Raw genomic sequence first — 26,645 nt, 5'->3', positions numbered from 1 at the left:
TTGATCCCCGGAAGGAATACAGCTCCTGTTGTTTCGCTGATGCACCCAGGAAGTGGAACATTATTGGTTTTCTCAGAGATTGTTTGCAAACATCACATCATAGATCTTAGCGTACAGATGGAGCACACAGCTGGGGCTCATTCAGTTTTACAGCATGGATGACCCATTGAGCACAAAGAAAAGGTGAGCAGAGCTGATTCGCATCCAAATACAGAACATCCCTTTGTTAATTTTCATCTGCATTTCAAACAACATCAATTGCCAGAGTGGAGCCAGCCAAGATTGTAGATATTCTGAGGTTAAGAGTCAATAAAATAAAAAGCCTCAAAGCATTTTCAGTTATTGTCTTTTTTGTAACTTAGCAAAATTTGTAATCTATGTTTATGGTTGAACCCAATTTTCTATTTAGATAAAATGCAAACCGGGTCAACATCACATATTTTGTGTGATCCACTACTTCACGTTTTTTAAGTGATCCAAAGTTGTTGTTTTTTCAGTGATGGGACACAATTTTTGAATATTCGAAAAGTCATTCAAATATAAAAATCTATTGGGTGTCTGGTTGTAAACGTTACTCCCTTCAGAAGGTGGCGGTAATGCACCTGTTTGCTAGCCACCGTTAAATAACACAAGAAGAAGAAGAACACGTTGCTAGCAGACTCTAGAGCTTTGATTCTGGAATGGATTTTTTTCTTTAATCGAATAGTTCAGAGTGAATTTCAAATAGTAATTTTGCTTGACATGCTCATCCCTTTTTTTTTTTTTCTTCGGTGTATAAGATTATATTTTCTCTAAAGTCTGTGCGGCATCAACTTACTCCTCTAACTTGTGTCAAGAAAGCAAATACATGTGTTTACCAAAACGTAGAACTATGGTTTCAACTTTAACGCCTAAAATTGCAGGAAAAAAAACACAAGAGGACGTTCTCTCAGTGTCCGCGATGGTAGCTATGCTCCTGCATCAGTCACAAAGAGCAGTTTCCTGCTTAACCACATGTGAATTTACAACCTGCCTGCGACCCCTTCCTTCGGAAACTCTGTTGATGATTTTTAAGGAAACTGTGTCATGGAGTCGGGCTTTGATTCCGTTGCGTCCCTGCACCCCAAAGCAGTCCACAGCCTCTTTATCAAACCCTGGCAGCTCCTATTGTTGTTGGCAGCTCACTCCTGTTCTCAGTGCTGGAGGGATTAGGTGAGAGTGAGTGAGTGGGAGTACGGGGGCCAACCGAAAAGAGACCCTACCGTGTCCCCTACCCCCAACAGGGAGTTATTAGATATTGCTGACGACAAGAAAATAAATGTAGCGGGAGAGACGTGGAGGCTGATATACGGAAGAAGGGGGGGAGCTGCCTTCACGAGCCATCTGACAAAGTAAAAACACCAGACACCTCCAATCCAGACACACATCCTTCCCATGCCTTCTTTAACTCCCTGTGTGTCCATCGCAGCAATGTGGGGCCTCAAGAGTCATACCCTTAATGACGAGTGGGATGGGAAACCAAAAGCATCTGCTTTCTGCATGACATCTAGACAGGGGAAGGCTCCAGGTCTTTGACTTTTCTCTGCACCATTTCTTTTTATCACTAAGCTAAATTTAGCAATGAAAGAGCCATCTGAACTCAAACTCCTACACAGGTTTCCCATTGGGTCTTATTCAGATTTGATATTTTAAACGAGTCAAAAGCAGGAACACAAAAGGGGAAAAAAAAAAAAAAAAATGAAGATGAATTCACCAGTGTGGTGAGGTTCATAAGTGCAGATGCTGGCTGCTGGTGTTTTTTTTTTTTTTTGCAGTGCTAGTCAAGTGGAACGGATGCAGTTTATGCTTTTCATTCAGAATTCATTTGTCACAAGGACACTGCTCTGCGTAGGTGTGTGCTGGGCAACAGAAGGGGAAGAGATGTCCGAGATCAGGCTTCCTTCGGCCCAAATCTGAGCGTCTGACTGATGACCACGCGTGGCTTCTTCGCTCAGTCAGTGACCCCACACACAGTCAAAGGAAGGTCACTGGACTGTGAGAACGCAGAGAACAGGATGGAGCACAAGTAGAGCGAGCACTCCCTCCCGCCTGACATTAACTCGCACTGTAACTCCAGCAAATGTGTTTGTCTATCTGTCGTAAGGGAGGATAGAAGCCAGACTACGAGCCACGACTCATTATCTTCATGGTCAGCTGCCACAGAGGTCAAAAACTTGGGCTGGTTTTGTTTATTCCCTTTGGCACCTATAGCCTTGAGAAAAAGAGATTTCACTTGTCGAGCTTTTGCTTAAATAGGTGAAAGGGAAAGACTGTGAGCCAGAGGGAAAAAAAAGACACATAATCCAATGGGAAAGAACATAAAAAAGAAAGACAAAGATAGAAGGCCTTGGATATCTGAGACTCTGAGACTAACACCAACTTCTGTACTACAAACTCCTTAATCATCCCACCAGTAACAGGGCTACGTTTACATGCTGCAAATCATGTCATCATAGACATTTCAAGTCGTGTCTGCCAGTTCATATTCACATTTTAATAACCATGTCTTGCACTTTTGCAGCAGTAGAGTGTAAAATCATGCATTATTTCTGACAGACATACAAATCAAATATCTAAAGACAGAGTGTGGGTTTATGCTCTCTGCATTTCAGCACACAAACACGAGCCCCTGGAGGTCTTAGTCTTATTTTGCAGCTTATTTCCCCAATGGCTACATGTATACAACAACTGTGGCATTATTGCAGGCATTTTGAAAAGATGAGCATAGTTACAGATTCCAAGTTTGGTTATTGTTGTCATGTGTTACTCTAAGATCCACGCGATGCTAAAATTACAGTAATTCTGTGTATTTTCTTTTAAATCAGAACACTAATTGCTGAGGAACAAGCAATAAAAATGAGCAGTCACGCAAGCAAAATGTTATGTTTGCTCATTTGTTTGTAATTTGGTGGTTTTATGATGAAAAAGAAACATTTTTTTTAAGCATGGAAAGGAACATTCAGTATTTCCCTGGAACTAACCAATTTAACAATCTTGATTGTAATGTATTCTAGCAAATGACAACTAGCCAACGATGGCTTTTAATAACTGCAATACTGCGATGTGAATGTATCCCAGCATTCTGTATTCATAGTGGAAAACAATATTAATCTTCCAAGTGACACAATACCAAATGTAACTCCATTAACTCTGTGTGTTGCTCAGTAATGTCACATGTAAATATTAATCATACATCTCATCAAGACATGGACAAACTGTACATGGATAAAAAATTTGGTCAGGGGAAATGATTATTCATCACACATTCAAGAGATGGATGGAGAGTCGGGTATAAAAGAAATTATATACTTAGACTTTATCGGCCGCCTGGAATATGTTGAAAATTACGTTACGCTCTCTTAAATGTTAAATAGCTGTTACAGAAAGGTCTAAAAATGAAACACATGGCCTGGTCTACCTTTAATATTCCCTCCGTTCATAGCTTTTAATGCAATCTTATCCTAAAAAAAACGCATAGGGCGCCAGTTTAAAATGACAGGCTGGCATTTACGGGTAAAACACAATGGGCTATTGTTCCGACTTTGAATTGTTACATTAATTCCAAAAACCCTGCACACCAGGTTCAAGATCAAACAATGTATGAAAGAGCTCTTAAAAGATGAGTCATACAAAACATGGAAAACAACAGGGTGAGGGCTGTTAGGCTGCCTCTTTGTTTGATGTCTTCCAAGACACAAAAACAGTCCACTTGTTTCTAAAATCATGACCTACGCAGCAGCACCCAGAGGATATTTGCTCATGTACCCTTTGATGGGCCAAATTTAGAACCCAAGCAGAATTAATTTGCTGATTTCGGGTTGATTTAATGGATTACTGAAACAGAAAATTCTTGAAATGCATCCACCCATTTTAAATTGTATTGTTTTCATTTAAAATGCATATCCATTAGATTAAACCCAGTTTCAGTAGCATTCTTTACAGCAAAAGGAAGGCATCTTTATTTCCACGAGCCTCCATAAGCTCTTTAGGGAAGTAGTGAGTGATGGCTTTGTTCTCCAGAGAAAAGCGTCTGCTTTCAGCAGGTTTCAGTTGGCTGTGGACTTTGTGTTGATGGGAGAGAGGCTGAGGAATAGATCTACCAGCTGGAGTCCTGAGACCCCTGTGGTCTGTCTGGAAAAAGGCTCAGAGTGGATAGGAGAGGACCCCTCTGACTGTGCAAAAGGTCTGTTTAACCAAGTCATCAAGTATATTCCTCAGTCTTTATTTTCGTACTTATAGTGACTTTATTTGAATATTTAACCTTCATAGTGAACGCTAGAAGGTTATTTTTTTACATTCACCTGCTGAAGGAGTAAAGATTCCCTGTGCTCACCTTGTCTAAGTAAAAATACCAAATGAGGGGACAGGAAGTTAAAGAAGGTAAACTGTTTGTTTTTGTTGCACAATTCCTACAACTTTGGGGTACAAGTGAGCTTAAAGGTACCATATTTTATATTTTCCTGGTGTTGTATTTACAGTTTTGATCTCCATAAGAAGATCATTTTGGGGTTTTAAGTACCAAAAACCATCTTAACCCTTTCATGTATAGCCTCGTATGGGATGATGCAATAGCATTCACTGTAGTGGCTGATGTGCAACTATGCCATCAAAACAAGAAAACAACATTTGAATAGCTGTCCACTGTAGTGACCTCTATACATGAAAGGGTTAATATAGTTTGACGTATTCTCTTCCAATAACAGGTTGTTTTTCTTTTGCCTTTGAGGCACATTAATATCATTGATCCACTCTTCTTATTGGCTGACTCTTGTCTGAGTAACGCACATCCAGGTCAAACACCCAGGTTTTCATTGGCGTTGTAGGTTGCGAGCTCCACAACAGACTGACCTCTCGGTATCCACATAAAACAGGGCCGTGACGAGGGCGGACACGTGTCACGAGTGTCATTTTCACAAATTTACGGAAGTCCAAATGGGACGGTTGCTGAATACAGGCTGTGTGCATTTCTCAATGGACTGAGCCTTTTAATACTTAGACAAAGATATGGAAATACAATTTTATACAATATGGGACCTTTAATGATTGGATGGATGGTTTCTCAACCACTAAAGCGCATGCAGAAACACAAAAACAGAGTGTTTCAATGCAACTCACTGTTCTACACCCTGAAAGAAGGGACAAACTGTTCAGAGATCTTTCCAGTGTAACCTCCTAATTAATTAAGAACATGGAGTCCAAGTTATTAATTAGAGCTCTGAGCCTCAAAATAATTGGAGGTTCTGAGAAGGTAATTCAAAAGAGGGAAGCTCCTTCCAAAGCATTCCCTTTTGAAGGAAGCAGTTAAAAGGTGCAGGCGCTGCACCAGATGAGCCCATTTCCAAGGCTTGTCTTTGAAACTAATGAATCACAGTGTATCGTGGCCTTGCAGCTGCAGGGGTAACTAGAAAGGTACAAAGGCTAGAGTGAAGCTTCAGTGCATCCTTCTCTGGGAAATAAGGTTTGGCGCCTCTGAATTAATTTCAAGTCATAGTGTGTTCGTGCGTCTGAATTTTGCTGATGTAAGAAAGTTCACGTGTACGTTTGTCTTAAAAAGAAAAAAGAGAATTCAGAATGCTGTATATCCAATTTTTTTTGCGTGTGTTCACATATTCTGGTGGGTGATTGGCACTTTACAAAATTCCCTTTAACATACAGTATATAATTTACTGTACATGGTTGATAAAGAGTCATTCCCTCACTTTCTAAACCTGTCCATGCGTCTCCATTTCTCTGGGAATGCTCAGCTAATAGGTCAGAGGACAAAATGATTATGCACTGACAGATGTTGGATGTGACCGATTGACTACAGATCAGATTATGGGGGGGCGAGGCTGTAATTAGATGTCATCTCCAAAGTGATTGCAGCGGCGCAGCAGAAGGGCTACATGTAGTAGTTAAAGCTTTAATTCCTCAGTGGAAGGAGACATCAAATCACCAGTTGTATTTTCATCTCCTTCCCTTTCTAAAATGGTTTGAACCTCTTCCTCTCCTTCCTCCTTTCTTACGTTGGACTCTTCTTTATGCATGTGGTCTCAGCAACGCGCAACAATGAGCGGAGATAAGAATAACTGAGGACAAATCTTTGATGCGATTTTGACAAGAGGAAGCTTTTATTTTTATCCAGCGATTCAGAACAAGTTCTGCTCCATAAGAATATTGAATAGAATAAGAATAAGGCTATTATTGGGTGTCATTTATAACAGGTAAAATCATATTAATTCATAAAAAGTATGTGTTGTGCTTTATGCTCTGCATTTTTAGCTTGATTTAAAACTTTGCTCAGAAATTCTCTTTTTAAAGTTGCATGTCTGGATGATGCTCTTTACTAGGATTCAACACATTCGTATAACCAAATTTACACTTTCAGATTTGCACACTGGATTATTATTTCAACCTGACTGGGAGATAATTACTGTGAACCAATCATCCAGGCTCCAATTAAATACAATTCTTCAGCAAACAAATTTCTCGTCAAAACGCCGCTAAATATCGCAGCAGTCAGCACACAAATAAATTCCCATGAAGAAAAGGGCTGCAGGTGTAGAGAGGAACATCCTGAATATCAACCAGGTGTCCTCAGAAACATTATCCTGCAAAAATGATCAAGTATTAATTACATACTTTCAAATCTTGACACACAGTAAGCAGTGAAGCCCTAATGAGTTTGCTTTATGTCTGACTTAATGATTGAGGAAGGATTGGATACTCTCCCTGTTTCGCTGTTGGTTTCATGACAAGACGAAGGATTTGATAGACACGAGTGTCCTTCGGTTTGACGTTCCTGAAACAATCTGCGTGTGGTTCAGTAGCCAAGGGCAATAACTTGACAAAGGAGTCCACAGAGATGGATTTTTTTTTTTTCCATGAAGAGTTGGTTATTTGTGCGGCGTGTTTTAGTCTTCTGTTTGTTCAGTTCCCCAAGAGAGGCTGCTTCCTGTTCATGTTTTCAGTGAGACACAGGGACGTCTTCATTGAGAGAAGCAACAGGTCACAGGTCGGCAGCAGTCCAGTCTGAGATATGGAGTCAAATAACATCCCTAAAACCCAAACCGCAAACTGGGACAAATTGTGTCTGGCTTCCATCCAGGTTGAATTTTATTGTTCTTCCAAACAACAGAGACATAGAAGGCGTTTGCAGCCAGGCCTGTCACTCGGGGAACATTTCCTCTGTCCAGGGAAAAGGCCAGATTAAAGTGTGTGTACATGAGCATCTGTTTGTGCTCTTTTGTGTCTAGTCTAACAGCACAAAAGACTCCAAAAGCAGCCCTCCAGAGAGCCTTGTGCTTACGGCTAAACATCACGATGAGCAGCGAGAAACCTCGAGCACAAGCGACCAAATAAAATCCTCAACTGACGAGCCGCAGGCCTCCTTTCAGTGATCCTGCAGTCCATTACAAAGGGGAATACAGATGGAGCGGACGCCGCCTGCTTAGCTTGGTACTCATCTTGATTTGCCTAGAGGCTTCACATTCAAAGGAGCAAGAGCTTCGACAACAAGTTGGGCCAGAAGTGGTTCAATACCCTGTGGTCAAGGCTCAGTCGGCTGTCCCCACTAGCCGAGATGCACACGAGCTTCAAGGTTTCTCTCTCTCTCCCTCAGCAGAGGCAAGAAACGGAACAAATGAAAGCATCCATTAGTGTGACAGGAAATGAATACACTTAAGAGTGTATGAACTGGTAAGTGGATGTATATATTTATAGCACTTTTCCACCTGAGCATAACAAAGAGCTCTAAAAAGCCTTTCGTGCAGCCATGCACAAACATTCACACACTCACACCGCCCCGCTGATTAGGAGCAAATGCGTCTTACCTCAACCTGTAATACGAGGCCTTGCCTTTTAAGCAATTTAAACAAGGTGCTTTTTCACAAAGCAAAGACCGTGTGAAGCCTCTGATTTTATTGTAATTTCATCGCCAGAAAGTTAAGAGATGTCAGACTCGATGCAAGACAACAATGATCAGACCGACCTTCTCTCTGTGGTAAATGCAGCAATATGTTGCTACATCATCAAAAAAAAAAAAAAATCAAAAAAAAAATCATAAGACAACTGAAATTGTTGTAATTCAATGTTTGTGTTTCATGGGTTTATAATCAGGACATCCAAGTTCATACAGGGTCTTCCCCCATTATAACACTTAGGCGCAGAGCCTGAGCAGAATGAATACCAAAAAACTATTCTGAGTGCGGATGGAGAACGCGAGTGAAGTCGAGGGAGAGTGAGAGAGCGTGCGACGGTACGGGTGTTGTTAGGACAATGAAGCAGAGCATGAAGTTAGCAGAACAGCTGCGTGAACACAGCGGCGCTGCGTGTGTACAGTTGAGGACGTTGGTGAATACATACTAAAACTCCTCAAGACCCGACCTAAGTTCTCACCTGCTGATCAAAGTGAAGCTACTCTCAGCTACTCTCATTAGACGGAGAACAGAAAAATGTCTGGCTGCTGAGTTCAGCTTAGTTTGTAACATTTATTAAAACTCGAGTCCAATTTGGAGGATGGAATCCCAGGGAGATATTGATGTTGAAAAAATATGTTGTCATATTTAAAATGTGAATCCTATTATGAATTCATTCTTCTTCTTTTTTTTTATAAATCATAACTTAAAAAACAAATCTTTTTTTTTTTTTTTTTTTTTTTTTTGAAAGAACCAATACAAAATATTCATAAGATAAAAATTTCATTTGTAACTGTCTCTACGACTGACTGCTGGAAACAGACAGGCAGCACTCCAGAAACTTGGGGAAAACCCTTACGGAGCATCAATTAAACATCCGAACATGATGGAATGGAATTCGTACAATGTGGCCGATGTTCAACACTTACCATCTCCGCTAATCAATTTTGGGGTTGAATCCCTGAACCTACAAATGACTGAAGGATGTTTCGTATGCAGCTGGACTGACTTGAATTGACACATATTCACACTGATTTGATGTTGATACCCAACGATGTAATGTAGAGCAACTGGATGGCATTTTCCAATCTGAAGATACGTAAGAACATGGGTGCATGAAAACCTTTCAGGTTGCCATGTTTTGAATGGTAGTTCAATAAGTGCCAGTTCACACATTGACACACGTTGACATTTGGCTCCGGGCAGCAGGCGCCCTTTGCCTTTCCGACAACCGGCTGCTTTGTAAGTGTGTCCGGCGATGTTGTAAGAATATCTGAAGCTCATGCCGCCCTGCTTCCGCAGCCCTTAATGCCAACAAGCAGACACACCGAAGGAAGCTCCGTGTCGACTCGCGCAACGCATTTCAAGAATCAGGAACAGTTTTCATCATGTTGCTGACTTTCACAAATGTCATCAGTGCCACCAACTACCCAGCTCACCACCACAGACAGAAACTGTGATTTAATTAACAGACATCCGAAACAAGATGCTGTTCAAAAATACTGTTGTAAAACAACTGATTGTTGATTGTTTCCACCTGCATCCAATCGTCTTAGTATATAGTCTTTCTGTGTGTGTGTCTGTCAGCCTGTGCCTGTTTGTTTTTGTCTGTGATGCTAGTCCTTCCAGGCGTTATCGTCCCAGTGTTCGTTTCCTGCTTTCTGATCTTGATCTGTGTGTTTGACTCTGAGCCCTTTTTTGAACCTCTGACTGATCTTTGTCTTTTGAAATCTGCATTTGTCCCTGCGATTAACTGCCTCTGTTTTTGTCTCTGTGCAAACTTAGAATAAAAAGACCCTGAGCTGTTTTTTTATGTCCTGAGTTGTACATTTGGATCCAGTCTGTGTTGCCCTGTTGTTACCCTTAAGGTAAGTTATGTACAATTTATGTAAAAATGCTTATTTGAACAGAAACCATGAATTTTTCCTAAACCCAACCAAGTTGTTGTTGTTTTTTTTACTACTATTTTTTACTATTTACCATTCATGCCTAGGTGAGGCAAAACGTGACACTCATACGATCTCTTCATAGCAAGTTGCTCTAATAAGAAGGCTGGTTTGTTGGGCCATTTCTGTTCCAATAGGGATGAAGGTGAGGGTTAAACACAAAACCTTTCAAAATCATATTGTAAAACTTTTAACATGAGTTATCACTAAACAAAAGTAGCATATTACAGACACTCAACAGATGTGTTCTAAATACTTCGGTTCGGCTGTTTCTATTGTTTGTGGGCTTTACTTCATTCTATTCACTGACTTCAATAACTAGGACTTAAGTTTTGCAACAATGGTCCTCTCTGGAAAACACAAACAAGAAAATGTCATAATTTCAAGCAGTTTACAGTCTGTTCCCTGCTTTCCAAAACAACCTCGACTACTCCCAATTACACTGATGTGAGTTCAGACCTGCAGAGCATGTTCACCTCTCTACAATTGAAATGATCATGTTCAGCTGTGCAGCATGCCTCCCACGTGTTTTGTTGCCAGCGATATTTATTAACGGAGACCTGAGAAAACAAAAATAAATCTGGGCATTTATTTCAAATCATTTCATTCTGCACCATTTTTTTTTTTTTTTTTTCTATTTCTTTTTCTCCTCTACAGATGCCGGCTGTGTTTGAACAACTGGATTTCATCAGCGGCACACAGCCTGTCTGCCTGCAACCTCAGACAGGAACCTTCACTAAATGTCAGCACAGCAGGTTGAGCTCCGGCTGTGGTACACCGACCGGAGCCAACACACTCATCAACACACATCCTCTTTCGATCCGTGTCTTATATGGGTTTTGTCTTGTCAAACATACATGACATAAAGTAGCTTCCAATTTAATCTTAATTAACTATTATTTTGACTTATTACCGAACAGTCTTTGCCAGTAATTAAACGTAGGTCTCCAGACTAGCTGCAGGTGTTGACAGTGCATTCTGACAGATTGGTATTTGAAAAGCATGAGGGTTTGTTTGAGTAAAGTCTTTCCATCACACTCAAACTCATTAGACTGATCTAGATTGCACCTCTCCATCATCTCTGTTTGTTCCTTTTGGCTACGGTTTTGAGCTCAGCTGTGGACTTTAAATCTAATGCTGTGGGACAATGATGACAGTCATTCGGGATCAGGATCATGTGGTTGTTGAATGGGAATGTACAACCTGGTATCACACCAAAGTGTGTAATAAAGTCCACTGGAGGATACCGTGTCGGTGTCACGTTTTGCCTCGCTTTAGGTAAGGTGCGCCAAAACACACGGTTAGATTTAAGAAAGGATCATTGTTTGAGTTCAAATAAGGGACGGTATGGGATTTTCGAATATTCTTATAGTTGTTATAATATAGAAAAATCTATTAGTATATGCAACTGTTGTTCTTCCATATTTCCCTGTTTTTACCACTGCCTGAGTGTTGCCTGAATGCATGACTCCCGTCTGAAGGGGGCGGTAATGTGCCTAAAAGCTGTCTGCCCGTCGCCATTGAACAACATAAAGACAAGAAGATACGCATTACTGTCAGTCTCCAGAACATTGCAGAATTATTTAAATAATAATCGAATAGTTCCGAATGAAATCGAATTGTACTTCTGCTTGAAATACCCATCACTAGTTAAAATAAGTCCTTTTACAAAAGAAGCATTACGTATGTCACATAAATTATCTAACGTACGTTATGCAAGTAACTTGATACTTAAAGGAAATCCACGTTGCCTTTTGCTTTTTACACGGACTCAAACACCTGTTATCTAAACCACCCCGACCTCCTCCCAACCCATACTTCAACACTCTTTGTGCTTTGTTGTATGACCTCCTTCTTTGACCCTGGTCATATCTACTTACGTGCTGGTGAGGTAAAACGTGACCTGGACATGCTATCCTCTAGTGGACTGACTGGTGTATTACAGTCTTTGTTGTGATACTGGGCCGAGTTGATAGGTGTCTTCCACTGCAGCGGATTACAGGTGAAAAGCTCAGTTCCAATTTTCAAATGTCACAGTTTCTTCTCGAAGAAATTGTAATTCCCTGCTATAAAATACAGCTGGAGAGAATTTGACAATCTGCAAGTCAGCTTTGCAAAATCCCCACCTGTGCAAAGAAGCAATATTCAACAGAAAGAATGAGTGTGATTGCCTATAAAAATATTTTCAGAGTGGGTAAGCCATAAAATTGCTAGTGTTGAAAGCTTTGTGCCACAGTTTACAGGTGGAATTTACATAAATTAAGTCTGGAAAACAAGTGAGATTCATGGCTGACAGTGGCATAAAAACCCATTCGCTCGCTCTCTCTTTGCTTCTCTCTCCCTCTTTCTCTCCATCACACAGACAGCTCTGCTTGTTCCAGGCTGCTCATGTGTGGCAGCAGAGCAGGATGGAAAACATATTGCTCCATCAATCACGTCCTATTCTTCTCAGCAGCACACTCAAATCTGAGACTGTCTGAGACCGAGGCCTCACTCAATCAGTCCTTGTGTAAAAATGCAAAGATGACAAATATTCCTCCAAACACACCCAGAGCTATATCTCTGCCACACGGCACCTATACCAATGACCTAATCTCTTTCAAATGATGTTCCCGCTCCTCCCCAGTCCCTCGACTGACACCGTGTTGACTCTATCTTAATACAGAGTGCCGAGTGTCTGCTGTGTTCAAACAAAGCCTCCTTCTCCCATGTGTTCTGCCAGTAGATCAAATGAGAAGATAGAGGGAGAAGAAGGAGCAAAATGTCACTTTTCATCAATGTCTTGCTGATGTATTCACAAATTTCTGTCTTTCAAGTCTTTATTTCAGCACAGAAAAAGACTAAAGCGCAGAGAGCACTGCCATGCCCACACAAGCAGTGCAAAGAGACAAAGAGACTTCCTCCCTCCTCTTCTCTGGCTACATCCCCAGTTGTAGCCCCTGGGCAGCACATATGTCACCTATTTGTTGCAAGCTGAGGCCAAGTATGAATGGAGGGACACTTACTCATTTTTCTCCAGAGCCAGGAGCAGCTGCTCACCTTCCGCTTCGATCAGGAGCTTCAGTGATGCAGGGTGACTCTAAAGAGGCAACAGACCGGAGAGGGGATGAGAAAGTTTCATTCTCCAGTCAGGCACACCACACTTTGATTGAGAAAAGATGCCACTGGTGGCTGTTTGAATGTTGCAGCATGAGTTATCACTGTTTAAACTTAACCAAATAAATCAAGATGGTGCTGTGTGTGGCAAAGCAAAACAAAAAAACAGCAAGCAAGCTCTTAAAAAAAACCTTCATTCAAATCCTGATGAAACTTCGACTGAGCCACCCAGCGCTGCGAGAAAACACGTGAGACGACCGCTTTCAATTGATGAGAGCAGTAGAAAATCCTTATGAAGCTACTTTGTATGTTAGAACAAGAGCTGAGAGGATTAGCTTTATGTTTCTATTCCATTTGACATTAATCCTGCAGAAAGCCGGGAGTGTTCACACCCTGGAGTTACAACACTGAGAGAGACCGTGTGTTTCTGTGAAGAGTCAGCTGAAGTGCCACGCGGTTGCATATATCACTTCTATCAGTCGCACTTCGGCTGCAAACGCCTGTATGCGTATACACATGTATACATACATGTATATGTATATATATATATATATATGTATATATACATATACACACACACACATATACACACACATATACACACACACATATATACATATATATATACACACACATATATATATATATATACACATATATATATATACACACACACATATATATATATACACACACACACACACACACATATATATACACATATATATATACACATATATATACATATACACATACAATACATATACACATATATATACACATACACATACAGTGCATATGCATATACATATACACACACACACACACACACACACACACACACACACACACACACACACACACACACTAATCTCATGTGCTGCACTCTCACTCAGTCACAGAAACCCCCAAAATCCTCTCCTGTCTTACATTCTCCATTCTCCATATCGCAGGGCAACCACAGAAAGAAATAAACATAACACACACACACACACACACACACACACACACACACACACACACACACACGGTTCAATCTAGGTCAGCGCCGCTCTGGGTTAAGTCATCTATCACCTCCCGTGAAGAAGAATGTCGAGTGGATCATAAGAGGATATGGAAGCTGAACACTTGAGGTTTTATCATTGGGAGCCATTAGGGACTGAACTTTCTGCTTTTTTTTTCAGGTTTCTTTATGCATGATTTGACTCATGATTTATACACTATGTTTAGATCCACTACCATTTTTAATCTCAGAGAAAATACGTAGCCATCTGCATATTTGGATTTACTATTAAGGGAGTTACGTTTTCAAATTAGCCCATAGTTTCACTGCCATTGTGAGAATTCTTTAATCCAATGACCTGAGGTTTGTTTTTGTTTGTCTGGATAATAGCATCCCAAAGAAACCTGGTGGCACCTCATCTGTTTGGTTGAGCCAGAACAAATTAATTCACAAATAAATTGAGTCAATAACACAACCTGGAAGCTCAAGCTATGTTTTTTTGTTTTTTTGTATCTGCCTGGCAGCCATGTATTGTGTTTTTTATAAAGTCTGGGATTATCACACCAAACAGAGGCAAGGATCTGAGATTTCAAACATTCCCTTCATGTTCCAGTGGGTCCCGTACAGTAGTGTTTTCTTTCCATCTAAGATATGGATATAGTACAGCTGTCTGAGCTTAAAATATGAACTCAACATATCGAAACAATGACTGCTATTTCTACATGACTATATGTGGACCAATTTACCTGACTCTTGGCGTAGACGTGTGAGCAGACTATATTAAACGAAGATTGAGATACACCAACCAGTTAAAGTATAATATGGAATTTGTTGATCCAAGATTTTTACTTGAGTTTGCATTAAACAACTACCAAACTAATAGTGCTTGTTACATCAATCACTGATGTTAGTTTTTGGCTGTATGGAAGAGGGAATATGACAACAACCTGTCAAGACCAAAATATGACATTCATCATGTTATCCTGCATTTTCACAGCTGATATTAGAGACACTTGATGAGATTAGTTGTAAATTTAATATGCAAAGTAAAAACTTGACAATCTTGCATTTGATCTTTGGCAGCACAATTCTGGATGAAATGAGAATCACGATTTTCTTTCTTTGAACTGAGATTGCAATTCTCTCTTTTAAATTGTTTCCCAAATTTCCCCCATATTTGAGCTGCTCTGCATCGCGTGGTGTAATGAAGCCTTGTCACTTGTTGAGGGACAAAGTAGAAGCGCTATTGGTGGCGTGAGACCCATGACAACAGGGTCATTAAAATCAAAATGGTTTATGAATCCTTATCATGAACACGCTCAACAAATTTGATGGCTATCTAACTTTTGGATTCAGAAATGTCATAATTATTTGCAAAGATTGGGCCTGATGGCGATGCGGGAAAGACTGTTCGGGAGTGTCTGGAATAAGAAGCTGTGAGGGTTCTACAGCAAATTCCATGAAAGCACATTTTGACCTGACAGCACTAGAATAAAGGTGACGCATTAACGTCAATATGTCAGGTTATATGTACCAGTGTGTGATAGAAAAATAGACATCAAGGTGAAATGAACAAAGCAAAAATGTAAAAAGAAAAACGATTTTCTTTTTTTTCCCGCTTCTCCACCTGGGATTTGAGCTGGCTGGTTGGTTTCCAGTGTTGTCCAACAAGCTGAAGAGGTACTGTAGTCCCATAGTGTCCCTGCTTTGCTGTTGGTCTGCGCTGAACAGCCGTGCTCAAATGATTCCCTGTAAAAGAAAGTAGAAATGCCACGTGAGAATACAGAGACAACTTCAAAGTGTTCCTTACTCTAAACTCTCTCAGCATCTGTAAAAGCAGACCATGTCCATCCACCGTGGACACAAAGAACAACAACAATTATAAACTGATTTCCTACAAACAGTGTTGATACTGAATTCTTCCCCACTATGAAATTGTGCGCCTGGTGTTTATTAAAAACATCAGAACACAACCTGACAGTACAAGCTGCCTCCTAATCTCAAGTGTCACTTAATGAGAAGCGCTCTTTGTTATTGGGATGGCTTTTCTGTGTCACACCACACAAATAACGCTCTCTGAATGTATTTGTTTTTCATAACGTAGCAATTATCTATGCTGACAAAATGCCATTTCCATTAAATCCTAAACCATTGCAGAACAAATGTTCACCTCCTTTTTATAGCCCATCGGTAGAACGGAGCCTGTCTCCTCTGCCATTAAGACATGAACACGACAGCGCTAAATAGCACCCTCACAGATCAAGCAAAGAGAACCGTTAGCCTGTGGCGAAACCAGAACCACCCCCTCTGCCACTCAAGCTGCATAAATTCTCCATAGTTCTCGAGGAGTGGAGAGTTTGGAGCAAAGAGGAGCTCGGGTTGCTGCTGCTGCTGCTGCTGCTGCTGTGATAACTCCTAACACAGGGCTTGTGTCCAGGATGCAGTGTGGGGATTAGACGTAGCTTTGGGGCATTGTTCCCAGCACGCTTTTATCTCCTCTCTCGCTGTTCTGACAGGGTGTTAACTGAGCCTCCGAATGGCTACAATACTTGGAGCTCTGCTGTGTTGCCAGTCATTTAAGAGTCTCCAATATTGACATCCGTAAGTGCGCCGCCAGGAAATGACGTGAGTAGGGGAGAAGAAAAAAATAAAAAATAAAAAAAAAATATATATATATATACCCTCGTCTCTGAGCAAACCTGCTACCTTTACCTGAGACAGAAGCTGCAGTTTCTCTCCATCATGAGCACACACACACACACACACACACACACACACACACACACACACACACACACACACACACACACACACACACACACACACACAGAGAGTGAGTCAGTCAGTCAGTCAGTCAGTCAGTCAGTCAGTCGTGAGCCACTGCAGGACATTGCTAACAGGGTTCCTGCGATAATCAGCTCCCTGCAGCGGCAAAGTTATTTTGCGGCTTGGGTCTCTTACTAAAACAGCAGGGGTTGTGAGCACCATTTGTTTCTGTGCAAACATCCTAAATCAAATGTTTGCTTGGTTTTTTTTTGTTGTTTTCATTTTGTTTTCTCCAAGTGATGCTCCATCGAGCGTTGCCAAACAGCAGGGAAACAGATTTAGTCTGAGGGTGATGTCAGCGGACTTGTGAGAAGTTGTGCGTGTGGTCTGGGTATAATTTATGTTTTGTACTTGAAACTTTTTCTTCATCCTGCTTTTGGATCAAATTTTAAACGCACACAAACACACTCAAGGGAATATACGCATCACAGTTCGTGCGAGGTTCGCATCTCCTTCTGTCTCTCTAAACATGACTCACGCACCGAAGTTGCTGAGTCTGCTTATTATCCAGATTTAATAACCCAGGTCAGGCACAATGCTCCCCAGCTGAGCTTTGTTCTGGTTATCCTCTGAGAAAACCACCACTCTGGAGTTCATCACAGATCCCCTTCCAGCTGATAGCAGAGGTAGAGAGGTGACCAGCTCAGCAGTCCTCCTGCAGCTCCAGCCTGATGATGGGAAGCAGGCTCCGGCAAGGACGCAACGGCATCTCTCACACTCACTCTCTCTCTCTCACACACACACACACACACACACACACACACACACACACACACACACACAAGAGGGAGAAGCATTCCCCCCTCATTAGTCCCAGAAAAACCACACCGTCTGGGGGAGGTGGGCGTGCTGAGTAAGGGAACGCATGCACAACCCTTGGAGAAAGAAAAGTACGGATGGATAAACACAACAGATGAGGGGGAAACAGAGGCAAGTTTTTGACAGAGAGGTCGAGTCCACATTGTGGTTTGCCGATTTATGAGGCGAACGCAGATGGAACGGCCATCGCCTTATTTCTGTGGCATGCTCCTCATCAACTTTGAAGATGAGGTTCACAACCATACAGCGTTTGGTTCCTTTGTACTTCAAAGTCCGTAAGTGAATAACCATTTTGTTAATGTGGTGTGCTATGAGGTTTAATTCCCGCTTATAAATGGCGTTATATTAGTGGAAATAGTCTGCCGGCTCATTTCTTTTCCACACGCATTGGGAGGGACATTTGGTGAAGTTGGAGCGTGGCTGGATCGCGGTGTGAGCTGTGTGTAAGTGGCTTTTGTTAGGTGGAACGTTATAAGAGCCACCAGGAGCATTAAGGGAGCGGTAAAAGTGGCACCAGGACCCCGAGCCTTATTTATAAGTTCAATAAAGGAGAGTGTAAACAGAGGTCTTAATAAAGCAGAGTTCTGGCCGTGATCGCCTCCCTTTATGCTCCAGTGTTCACAACGAGAGCTTGTGCCGTTTATATTGCCTCAATAAAGTCAGTGCGAGGTGGGAGGATTGTATGTCGTGTACGTGGAAATGTGACTGCGCGTGTGTATTTGCTTGTGGGTGACGGAAATGTGATACAGACCTGTGACTGAAGAAAGCAATAAATCGGGCTTTCCCTCGCCGCCTTGTTCAGAAAAAAACAACAAAATCTAGTTTGTACAGACATTGTTTTGTTGTTTAGCACACTAATGGTGTTTATGTGTGGCTGGTTGAAGCGTAACATCGGTGCAGCTTATTCACACTGAGCATGATTTGACTGATTGCAGGTCAAAAGGTATCTAGAAATCTAACCTGAGCTAAACATGACAAAAAGGTTCTTCAGACATCTGGGGTCAGAGGTTCCCAACCTAGGGATCGGGAGCTTCCAAGGGGTCGGGCAAATAAATCTGCAAGCCAAGACTTGGTTAATTAACTGATAAGAAGAAGACGGAAAAAAAATGTACGACGCAACATAGTTTTAAAGCTTTTCTCAAATCTTTTCTTTGACTACTTCTTCATGTTAATCCCTCCAATGGTTGTTAAGAAATTTCACTTAAAACTGCCTCATGGCCGTACTAAAAGAAAGGTTAGAGGATCTGTAGTCTGTAGGATGCTTAATTTAGAAACCATGAATATCCATGCTAAATTCTGTGCCAATACAGCCAATAGATTTTGATGTATTTTATAGGATAAATGTCAACTTTAAACTGCCGGTTGCTCAAGAGGAAAAGACAGCGTACCATCAGAGTCATACAGATTCTTCCTCTGGCGGTCAGGAATGTCTGTTACAAAATTTCACAGCAGTCCATCCAACAGTTAATGGCATATTTTGGTCCAAATCAAATTGGTGGACCAACCTATCAATCGACAGACATACCGACAGAACTACATTTCCAACCCTAGAGCGATGCTTGCTACATGGGTACCTAAAAAACCTGTAGCATGAAGGACTTTGTTTGCTTTTCCTAATCTGGTCTGTTGGTGATCTTGGAGCCCCTCGAGAGGTCATGACCCCCAGGTTGAGATTTTGTAGCACACATGAATAAAAAGTTTGGATTTGGTGATCCGCAGATCAACAGATGTCCTGGAGTAAAACTGGGCCAAATTTTTATGGAAAAATTCTGGCGTTTTAGACATCTAGGCATCATTCATACATGTAGGTAAGAACAGTCGTAAAACCATTTCATTGACTGTATTTTATTCACTTTTTATTGACATGTTTTGGCAATTTTAACACTGACGTCAAGCTGTCCTTCCAGAGAGGTAAAGTAAATCTGTGCTTACTGGGGAAGTTTACAGTTTTCCAGTGAAATATTTTCTGGTTTTATCAGCACACCTAAATGAATGCTTCTTCACAGCAGAGTCAATAAAGAGAACTCTTTCTTAGCTTTGATGAATGGCACACAAGGACACACTCCAAATGTCAGATTTGAAATGAAAAATAACACCTTTGACAACCTGAAGGAGATTCTTTGACAAGCAAAAACCCTTCAATGGTACAAAAACAAGTGCGGCGGACACACGTGTTTAAAAGGACGGTAACGGTTTACCAGTGATGAAAAGTAACCAAGAACATCAACTCAAGTATGGTATGTTCGAGTACAATTTTCAGGTACTTTACTTTTATTTGAGTACTTGCTACTGTTGAAGGATATATTGAAGTTTTTTACTCCACTTCATTTTTAGGGAGTATTGAATGCCACTCCACATCCGCTGGCTATAGTTACTTGTTACTTTTCAGAATAGGTTTTAAAAATCGGAATAGTTCCACCACTGTTAGTCAGGCAACTACTCAAACCTCCAGAAGAAAATGTACATGAAATAAGAGCATGTGAAATTAATAAGGGCTGAGTGATGAGTTGAAATTGGCCCGCTTCAAGTGGAACCATGACAAAAAAACAAATATGGGTCTCTGTGGTTCCACAAGGAAGTGTGTTCTTGATAAAGCAAATCAAAGAAAATGATCACTGCATCTGCATCATGTGTCCACAGTCATTTAATCTTTTTTTATATATCTATATCTATATATATATATAGATATAGATATAGATAAATGGGAACACTGACTGGATTGGGGGGACATGATGCAGCAAAGTTTCTGAGCCAAAAGTTGGTTCTGACATCAGCCCATGAGGTAAAATGGGGTTAATGTTTATGGCTATTGTTCATTTATTAATGGGTGATTGACAGGCATATCACGAGCTCAATTTATCCCCAATCAGTGGGCAAATTATGCTAATTCAAACAGAATGGTGATTGCGAATAGAGTGATGAATGCACGTTGAGAGTTAGACCCATCAAGCACACACTCATTCATAAATGACTTTGGAGACAAAAGCAATGAACTTTGCTGCCTTTCTTCATCTCTATTTCTCCTTAATAATCTTCTCTTGGCCTATGACTAATCATTATTGACGGTGCTATTGATTTCTTTTTTTTTTATTAAATCAGAGAATTCTTTAAGTCAGAAAATAATTAAAAATGACCATCTCAAGTTGCAAGAGTCCAGGATGTTTTGGTGTAAAATCAAAACTTACAACTAAATAATCAGTTAATTGAGGAGTCAGTTTATAGAAATTGAACAATTTTGGAAATCTCAGGATAGTTTCAGTTATTTATTGAAGAGAAACTCAAATTTGAGGTTTGGCTTCCTTTGATTTGTCTTCCTTTCTGTCTTTTTTCCTCCTATGGCATGAAACAGAGAAAGGCAACAAATTCTTGTGTTTCAGGCCTGAATGTTATGTTGATCACCTTACTGACAAATCCTCACCTTGTTACCTGTAAATTGTTACTGGAGCCACAGTTCAAGATTCATGAGGGCTTCAGAGCAGAGGTGAAAAGTGTCTGGTAATCTTGGCCTGACTCCACAGTAAACATCTGACCCAGTTGGGGGACATTATGTCAACACCCTGAAGGTTGCATTAGGAAACGCAGAAACCTGCCGGTGACATCACTGTAATAGGAATCTGCACATACTGGAAATAGGGCCTCCTTAAATTAAATCTAATAAGGTAGCAGTGTGTCAAAAGCCACAGCAATGAGAGTTGTTAACGATTGCATTTATTGGCAGATCATTTTTTTGGGAGCATATTTAAGGTCATAATCAAACCGTTTAACACTGGGCTCCCTCTACAGGTAAAAAGCCCTTTTGTGTGCTCCCACTTTTTCTGTCACACGAGCCTAATGTCAGCACATAATTACTCGATGGGAAATAGATGGTCCTGCAGCACAAATTCCCCTTGGCTCAGCAGGAGGTTAACATTGTCTGCGGAACCAGTGCCGTTGCACCTCCGGCCGGGTGACACCGTTACAACCCCCCCGTGCTGCATGGCTCGTGCTCGCTCGCTGGCTGGCATGGACCCTATATGCATTAGCAGCGAAGGTCAGAGTCAGACAGCTTCTGGTGCAGAACTTTGTGAAAGCTCAATAATATGGCTCCGATGATGGATTTAATTTACAGCTCCCTAGAACTCTTCTCCGCCATCGGAAGCACATGCCTGGCGCACATTCAAACCTCCCCCCTCCATAAAAAACTAAAGTCACAGAGCTCAAGGATTACTGCAACAAAGGCTGGTGAAAATGAAATAGCTCTGGCACGAGTTATTTGATTAATCAATGAGTTCATCTTCAACAAGTAATGCAAAATGCATTTTGATACATTTGCTTTTTCTGTCTTTGCAAACATATAAATCCTGGGAGTTGTCATGAAGAAAAAAGTAATTTGTGCTATTTACTTTGTGCCTTTAAATTTGAATTAGTTATTTGTGAATACCAATTCTTTTATGTTCTCCCTGACACTTTCCAGATGTCATACTAGTGCGAGGATTTTTTTTTTTTTTCTTCGTATTATCTTTATTTGAACATCATTGTTTCTTGACTGTTGGTGAGACAACACAAGACGTCAGCTTATGCTTTTTAAATGATATTTTCTTAAAAGAGAGATGCTATTTTTTAATGGGTTTTTGAAAACCTGAAAACAACCAACTCAAACTTTTAACAACCCCGGATTAGTCGAGGAGGTACTTGAAACTTTCACAACCATTTCATGCGCTGCTTGCGCTGCTTCAATTAAACGTAACGCAGACAAAAAGTCCCAGACAAAGTATCTGGCAGCACCGGAACTTCATTGGGGCCAATTTGTTGGAAACTCACCCAGGTAGGAGGTGACCCGTCTTGTACTTGTTACACTTGTGCCCGTTAGGAAACATATTGTCACTTGTGCTGCCTCATGGTACAATAGGGACATAAAATCTGGTCGGAAGCGATATCTCAGGGCAGAAAATGAGCTTATCTGGAGCTGAGACACAACGTTTTCTACTTCAAATCTCAGTGGAAGATAATGAGTTTATACAGAATCTACTCAAACTGGGGCATGTTTTCCTCAGCACCTATATGGAATTGAAAGTGGTTCCTATTCTCCTGAAATGCTTCCTGGCGACCTACAATTACACAGATATCGCTATGCGCTGAAAACTGCCAGAGTTTAGCTTTAGCAGGATTATTAAAAGGTGATTAATAAAAATCTAACTGCTGATATGATTTTCAACCTCCAGTAACAGATATAGCTATTTTAGCAAAGGGTTTTGGACAAACCTGATACAACTTATGTAAACTGCTCTTTTTTTTTTTTTACAGCAGAAATGTTGACATGTCAAGGAAGTTAAAGAAGTGGCACTAATAACAGTAACCCATTCCAGTGAACGTGTTAAGATATTTATTGAGCCAACATTTTTCTGCCACAGACTGCTAGCCTACAAATGAACAGCTCGCTGACACAACACATAGTAAACTGTGCGAGAAAAGCCCCGAGACAGGCGGCATTCAAGACTTGACTTGACTAATCACTTTCATTTTATGTTCAACGACAGGAGTTAGCTTACACGTCAAGCGTAAGACAAGACAAAAGGTACAAAAGAAGATTTTGCATGACTAACTAGGTCAAAAGTTGTTTCATACCTCTGGACTGGCGGGTTGGTCGAATGGCTGCGATTGGCTGAATGGCTTGTCAATCAATCTAGCTCGACTAATAGGTTTTCATGTATGGTGAGCATCACACCAAATGTAAATTAGATTTGTTCATTTCTCTGTTAACTTCACTTTGTATTAAGTTAACTGATAAAAAAAAACTATTCATGTCCGATATTTGAAAGCATCCTCCCTTTACATTTAGTGCATAAAACTTTTGGATACTACTATTACTGTACATATGAAAACGATAAACTTCATTGCACCACACCTTAATGTATTCAGCAGGATGGAACAGGCTTATAAACTTCTTTTTTTTTTTTTTTTTTTTTTGTAAAGCAAAGAGATATCTGAGCCAGCTGGATCCTCTGACCAGACAAGAGAGAAGACACTCGGGGAGAGGTATGCTGCGCTCAACTCTGACCTGCCTGGGTGTGAAAGTGCAATGAGAAAGTCCAGAGCCAGCATCAGGTTTCAGTTCGTGGTTTAAGCATTTGTTGTGGGAGGGCGGGAGGGCGGGCGGGCGGGCGGGCTGGGGGGGGTCAAACAAGTCCAAGAAAGCAGATTCGAAGAAATGAATACAACACATGGAGAAAGAGGCCACATGCGCACAGTCCAGCTATTTTTCCCTCGTATACAAATATCCCCACTGCAGCAACTGGCTGATCGGTCCGTCCTGCTGCACAGGCACACGTCAGCCAACTCTTCTTACAAGCCTCCTGGGTCTTAAATATCCTGAACAACTCATCTGGAAGATCTGAATCCATTCATACTGAAAAGACACTAAATGCCTTTGACTTGAGATGGGTCCCATCATGGTGATAATGTCTCTCTGGGGGAGGACACTGTTTGCTAGAGGAATGTTTTACTACAGTCCAAAAATATATTCGCAGCTCAGCTTTCATTTGTCTTAGGGTGCAACACGCAAGCTGCATGCAGCGCTCAAGGCAGAGACAGTCATGTTTCGCTGAAGCCGTACAGCTGGACAGTAAATACTGGCTGACACTAAGTGTGTCAACCATGGGAGGAAATCATTCAAATGATTCCCGGCTAGGACAGAAGCTTGCATAAGACAGACAGGGAGGAAAACCGACAAGAAAGCTCAGGGAGCGGTGTCATGAAATATGTATGCAAAAATGACATAGCATGGAGCTGAACTGCTCCATCTTTTCTCAGCAGCATTGGATTGGATTAAGTGCACAGTTTGGAGACAAAGAGGAGCACTAATGATTCCCATTCATCACGCTTTATCGTGACATAAGGCTGCAACACTTTTTTTTTTTTCATTATTTAAAACGTTATTTTGTCTGTAAATGGAAAAATATGTGAACAATTCCACTCCCAAGTTTGGAAATCCCAAGGTAACATCTTCAACTTGCTTGTTTTGTCTGATCAAGACTCCCAAAAGTATGTGAGGCTGGAAACTGTGAATATTTAGTACTTTTTTCGTTCTTATTTAAACCACTTAAACGATTAAAGGTTATTCAAATTGTTTCTCAGTTATGTGGGTTTTTAACATGCATTTGCCCACACCGCTCCCTCCACCCATTTATCTCAAATCAACCCAAATTACTCCAAAGCAGGTAAATATGCTCCCAGTGCAGATTACCTCAGACTTTCCCAGCCACACGCACAAATGTAGTGAACCCATGGGAAAGACACATCAAGGCTAACGTCTGAGGACGATGAACTGTTGATGAATAAATGAACAACTTCCTCATGCTTCAATCCCAGTTTTACACATTTGCCCTTGCTGGTAATTAATTCCCAGGATTCCAGAGTGAGTGTCGTGACTGCCAGTGTATTCAGATGTAAAAGTTTTTTTTGCAGTTGGCTCCAAATGCGGCTCCTCCACTCGACACCGTGTCAAATACTCTGTGTGGTATCTTTGTTGAATCTCACCTATAGGGCACGGAGTGCTGGTGACTCAGATGTCATGAGCCAAAAAGGGTTGTGATCACAATACAAGACAAGCACACATGCACAGACATAAAAGCACTCTGACTTCACATTTGAACATTTCCCCAGAGCTCACAGCCAGCTCTTTTTCATTAGTTGCTGGGATGTCATAAACATAACAAACATAATACAGCAGATTTCAAAAAGCCTCCTCGTCTGATTAAGTTCAAACCAACAATGAGACATTTATTTTATGTTTGACACTAAAGTAAACCCGGAATTCATGCGTAATTGAAAAAAAAACAACTGAAGTATGTTTGAAGTGCCTTGAAAAACTGAAGTGTGCTTGAAGCACCAGCAAAATGCCTCAAGTACTGACACTGATTACCAAAGAGAGTTTCAGCATCATCAATTATACAGCTTCTCCTCTCTTCCGAGGTACACCGGGTGGACTACGAGCTAAAATTTCATGTTCTGCTATTCACGCACGTATCTATTTGAGAGAGTGAGAGCAGGACCCAAATTTAGAAAAAGTTTGTGTACGCTGGAGATGTATCCTTCTGCGCTAACATGTGTTTCAGATCTGCAAGTCTGGTGTACTAACAAAGGCTTTCATAAAACATGATGTACCCAGGATAGACAAAGGAAAAGGAAACCCATTAACACATAGCAGGCAATATGCACAATGACAGATGCAGACAGGTTAATTTCATGATAAAAGGTTGAGTCATTATTCTAAATATGACATTCAACCAGTAATAAGAACAATTACGAAAACCATCCGCATGCTACTTTTACGCATGGATACAACAGAAAAAGCTCGTGGTGCCATCACCTCTCACCTTCCACAGATCTGGAGAGCAAGTTGTCACACACCGACAAAGACACGGTCAAAGCCTGAAGTGCTGTCAAAATAACAAACTTCAGACTCCGGCTGTCTGGGTTCATGATGTCCGGCTGAAGCGTGGACGGGACTGGTCAATCGTTTCACTGCAGCGCAACCATCCTACAGCCACAGTCCCACAACAGCTGATGTGCAAGAGCCTCCCAAAAATATACCGACTTCCTGAAATATGATCAAGTATATGAGCAGTGCTTTAGGAAATCCCGATGACAGCTGATTCAACTCCGCGCACTTTCCCCATTCAAAGATGTCCGAGTCAAAAGCTGCCTCGTGCAAAAAAAAAGTGAGAAATAGAAGGGGGGCGGGGGGGGCATAAAGGACGAGCGATGAAAACATTGACAAATACACAAGCAGCTGCTGTCTCACAGTCATCCACTGGAATGACATCAATTCCAGGGCAATTACTGGGAGAAGTGTTGTCTTATGAGTACGAACCATGTGCTTCAATGAAACGCTCCGCGAGGTCCTAAAGCCACCGCAGCGTCCAAAACCAGCATGAGAGGAGTGTCAAGCCAGACATAAGAACAGAACAACGTCCGGTCCCAACTTTCAGAATAAAATCCAAAGCAACTGTGGCATTATAGCAGCTGGTTTAAAGAGTAGGCTATTTTTATTCTTATGATTTG

At 41.1% G+C, this 26,645-nt stretch overlaps 1 protein-coding gene across 1 annotated transcript in view; it reads right to left on the bottom strand.

The window, feature by feature from the left end:
• LOC138204833 (disintegrin and metalloproteinase domain-containing protein 12-like) overlaps positions 1-26,381 on the bottom strand; it is a 74,088-nt gene extending 47,707 nt beyond the window's left edge. The window contains exons 1-3 of the mRNA XM_069160373.1: positions 25,958-26,381; positions 15,586-15,707; positions 12,865-12,938 (exon numbers count right to left, since the gene is read on the bottom strand). Of these exons, the coding sequence (XP_069016474.1) occupies positions 12,865-12,938; positions 15,586-15,707; positions 25,958-26,063 (302 nt within the window). The 5' untranslated portion in view covers positions 26,064-26,381. The remainder of the gene's footprint in view (positions 1-12,864; positions 12,939-15,585; positions 15,708-25,957) is intronic.
• Between the last annotated feature and the right edge of the window lie 264 nt (positions 26,382-26,645).

The sequence above is a fragment of the Embiotoca jacksoni genome, unplaced genomic scaffold (genome assembly GCF_022577435.1).
Source record: "Embiotoca jacksoni isolate LCO1_2020_lvr unplaced genomic scaffold, fEmbJac1.0.p SCAF_26, whole genome shotgun sequence".
Taxonomy (NCBI): Eukaryota; Metazoa; Chordata; class Actinopteri; family Embiotocidae; genus Embiotoca; species Embiotoca jacksoni.
The sequence above is the reverse complement of the archived record's forward strand: the minus strand, read 5'-3'. Positions and strand labels throughout refer to the sequence as shown.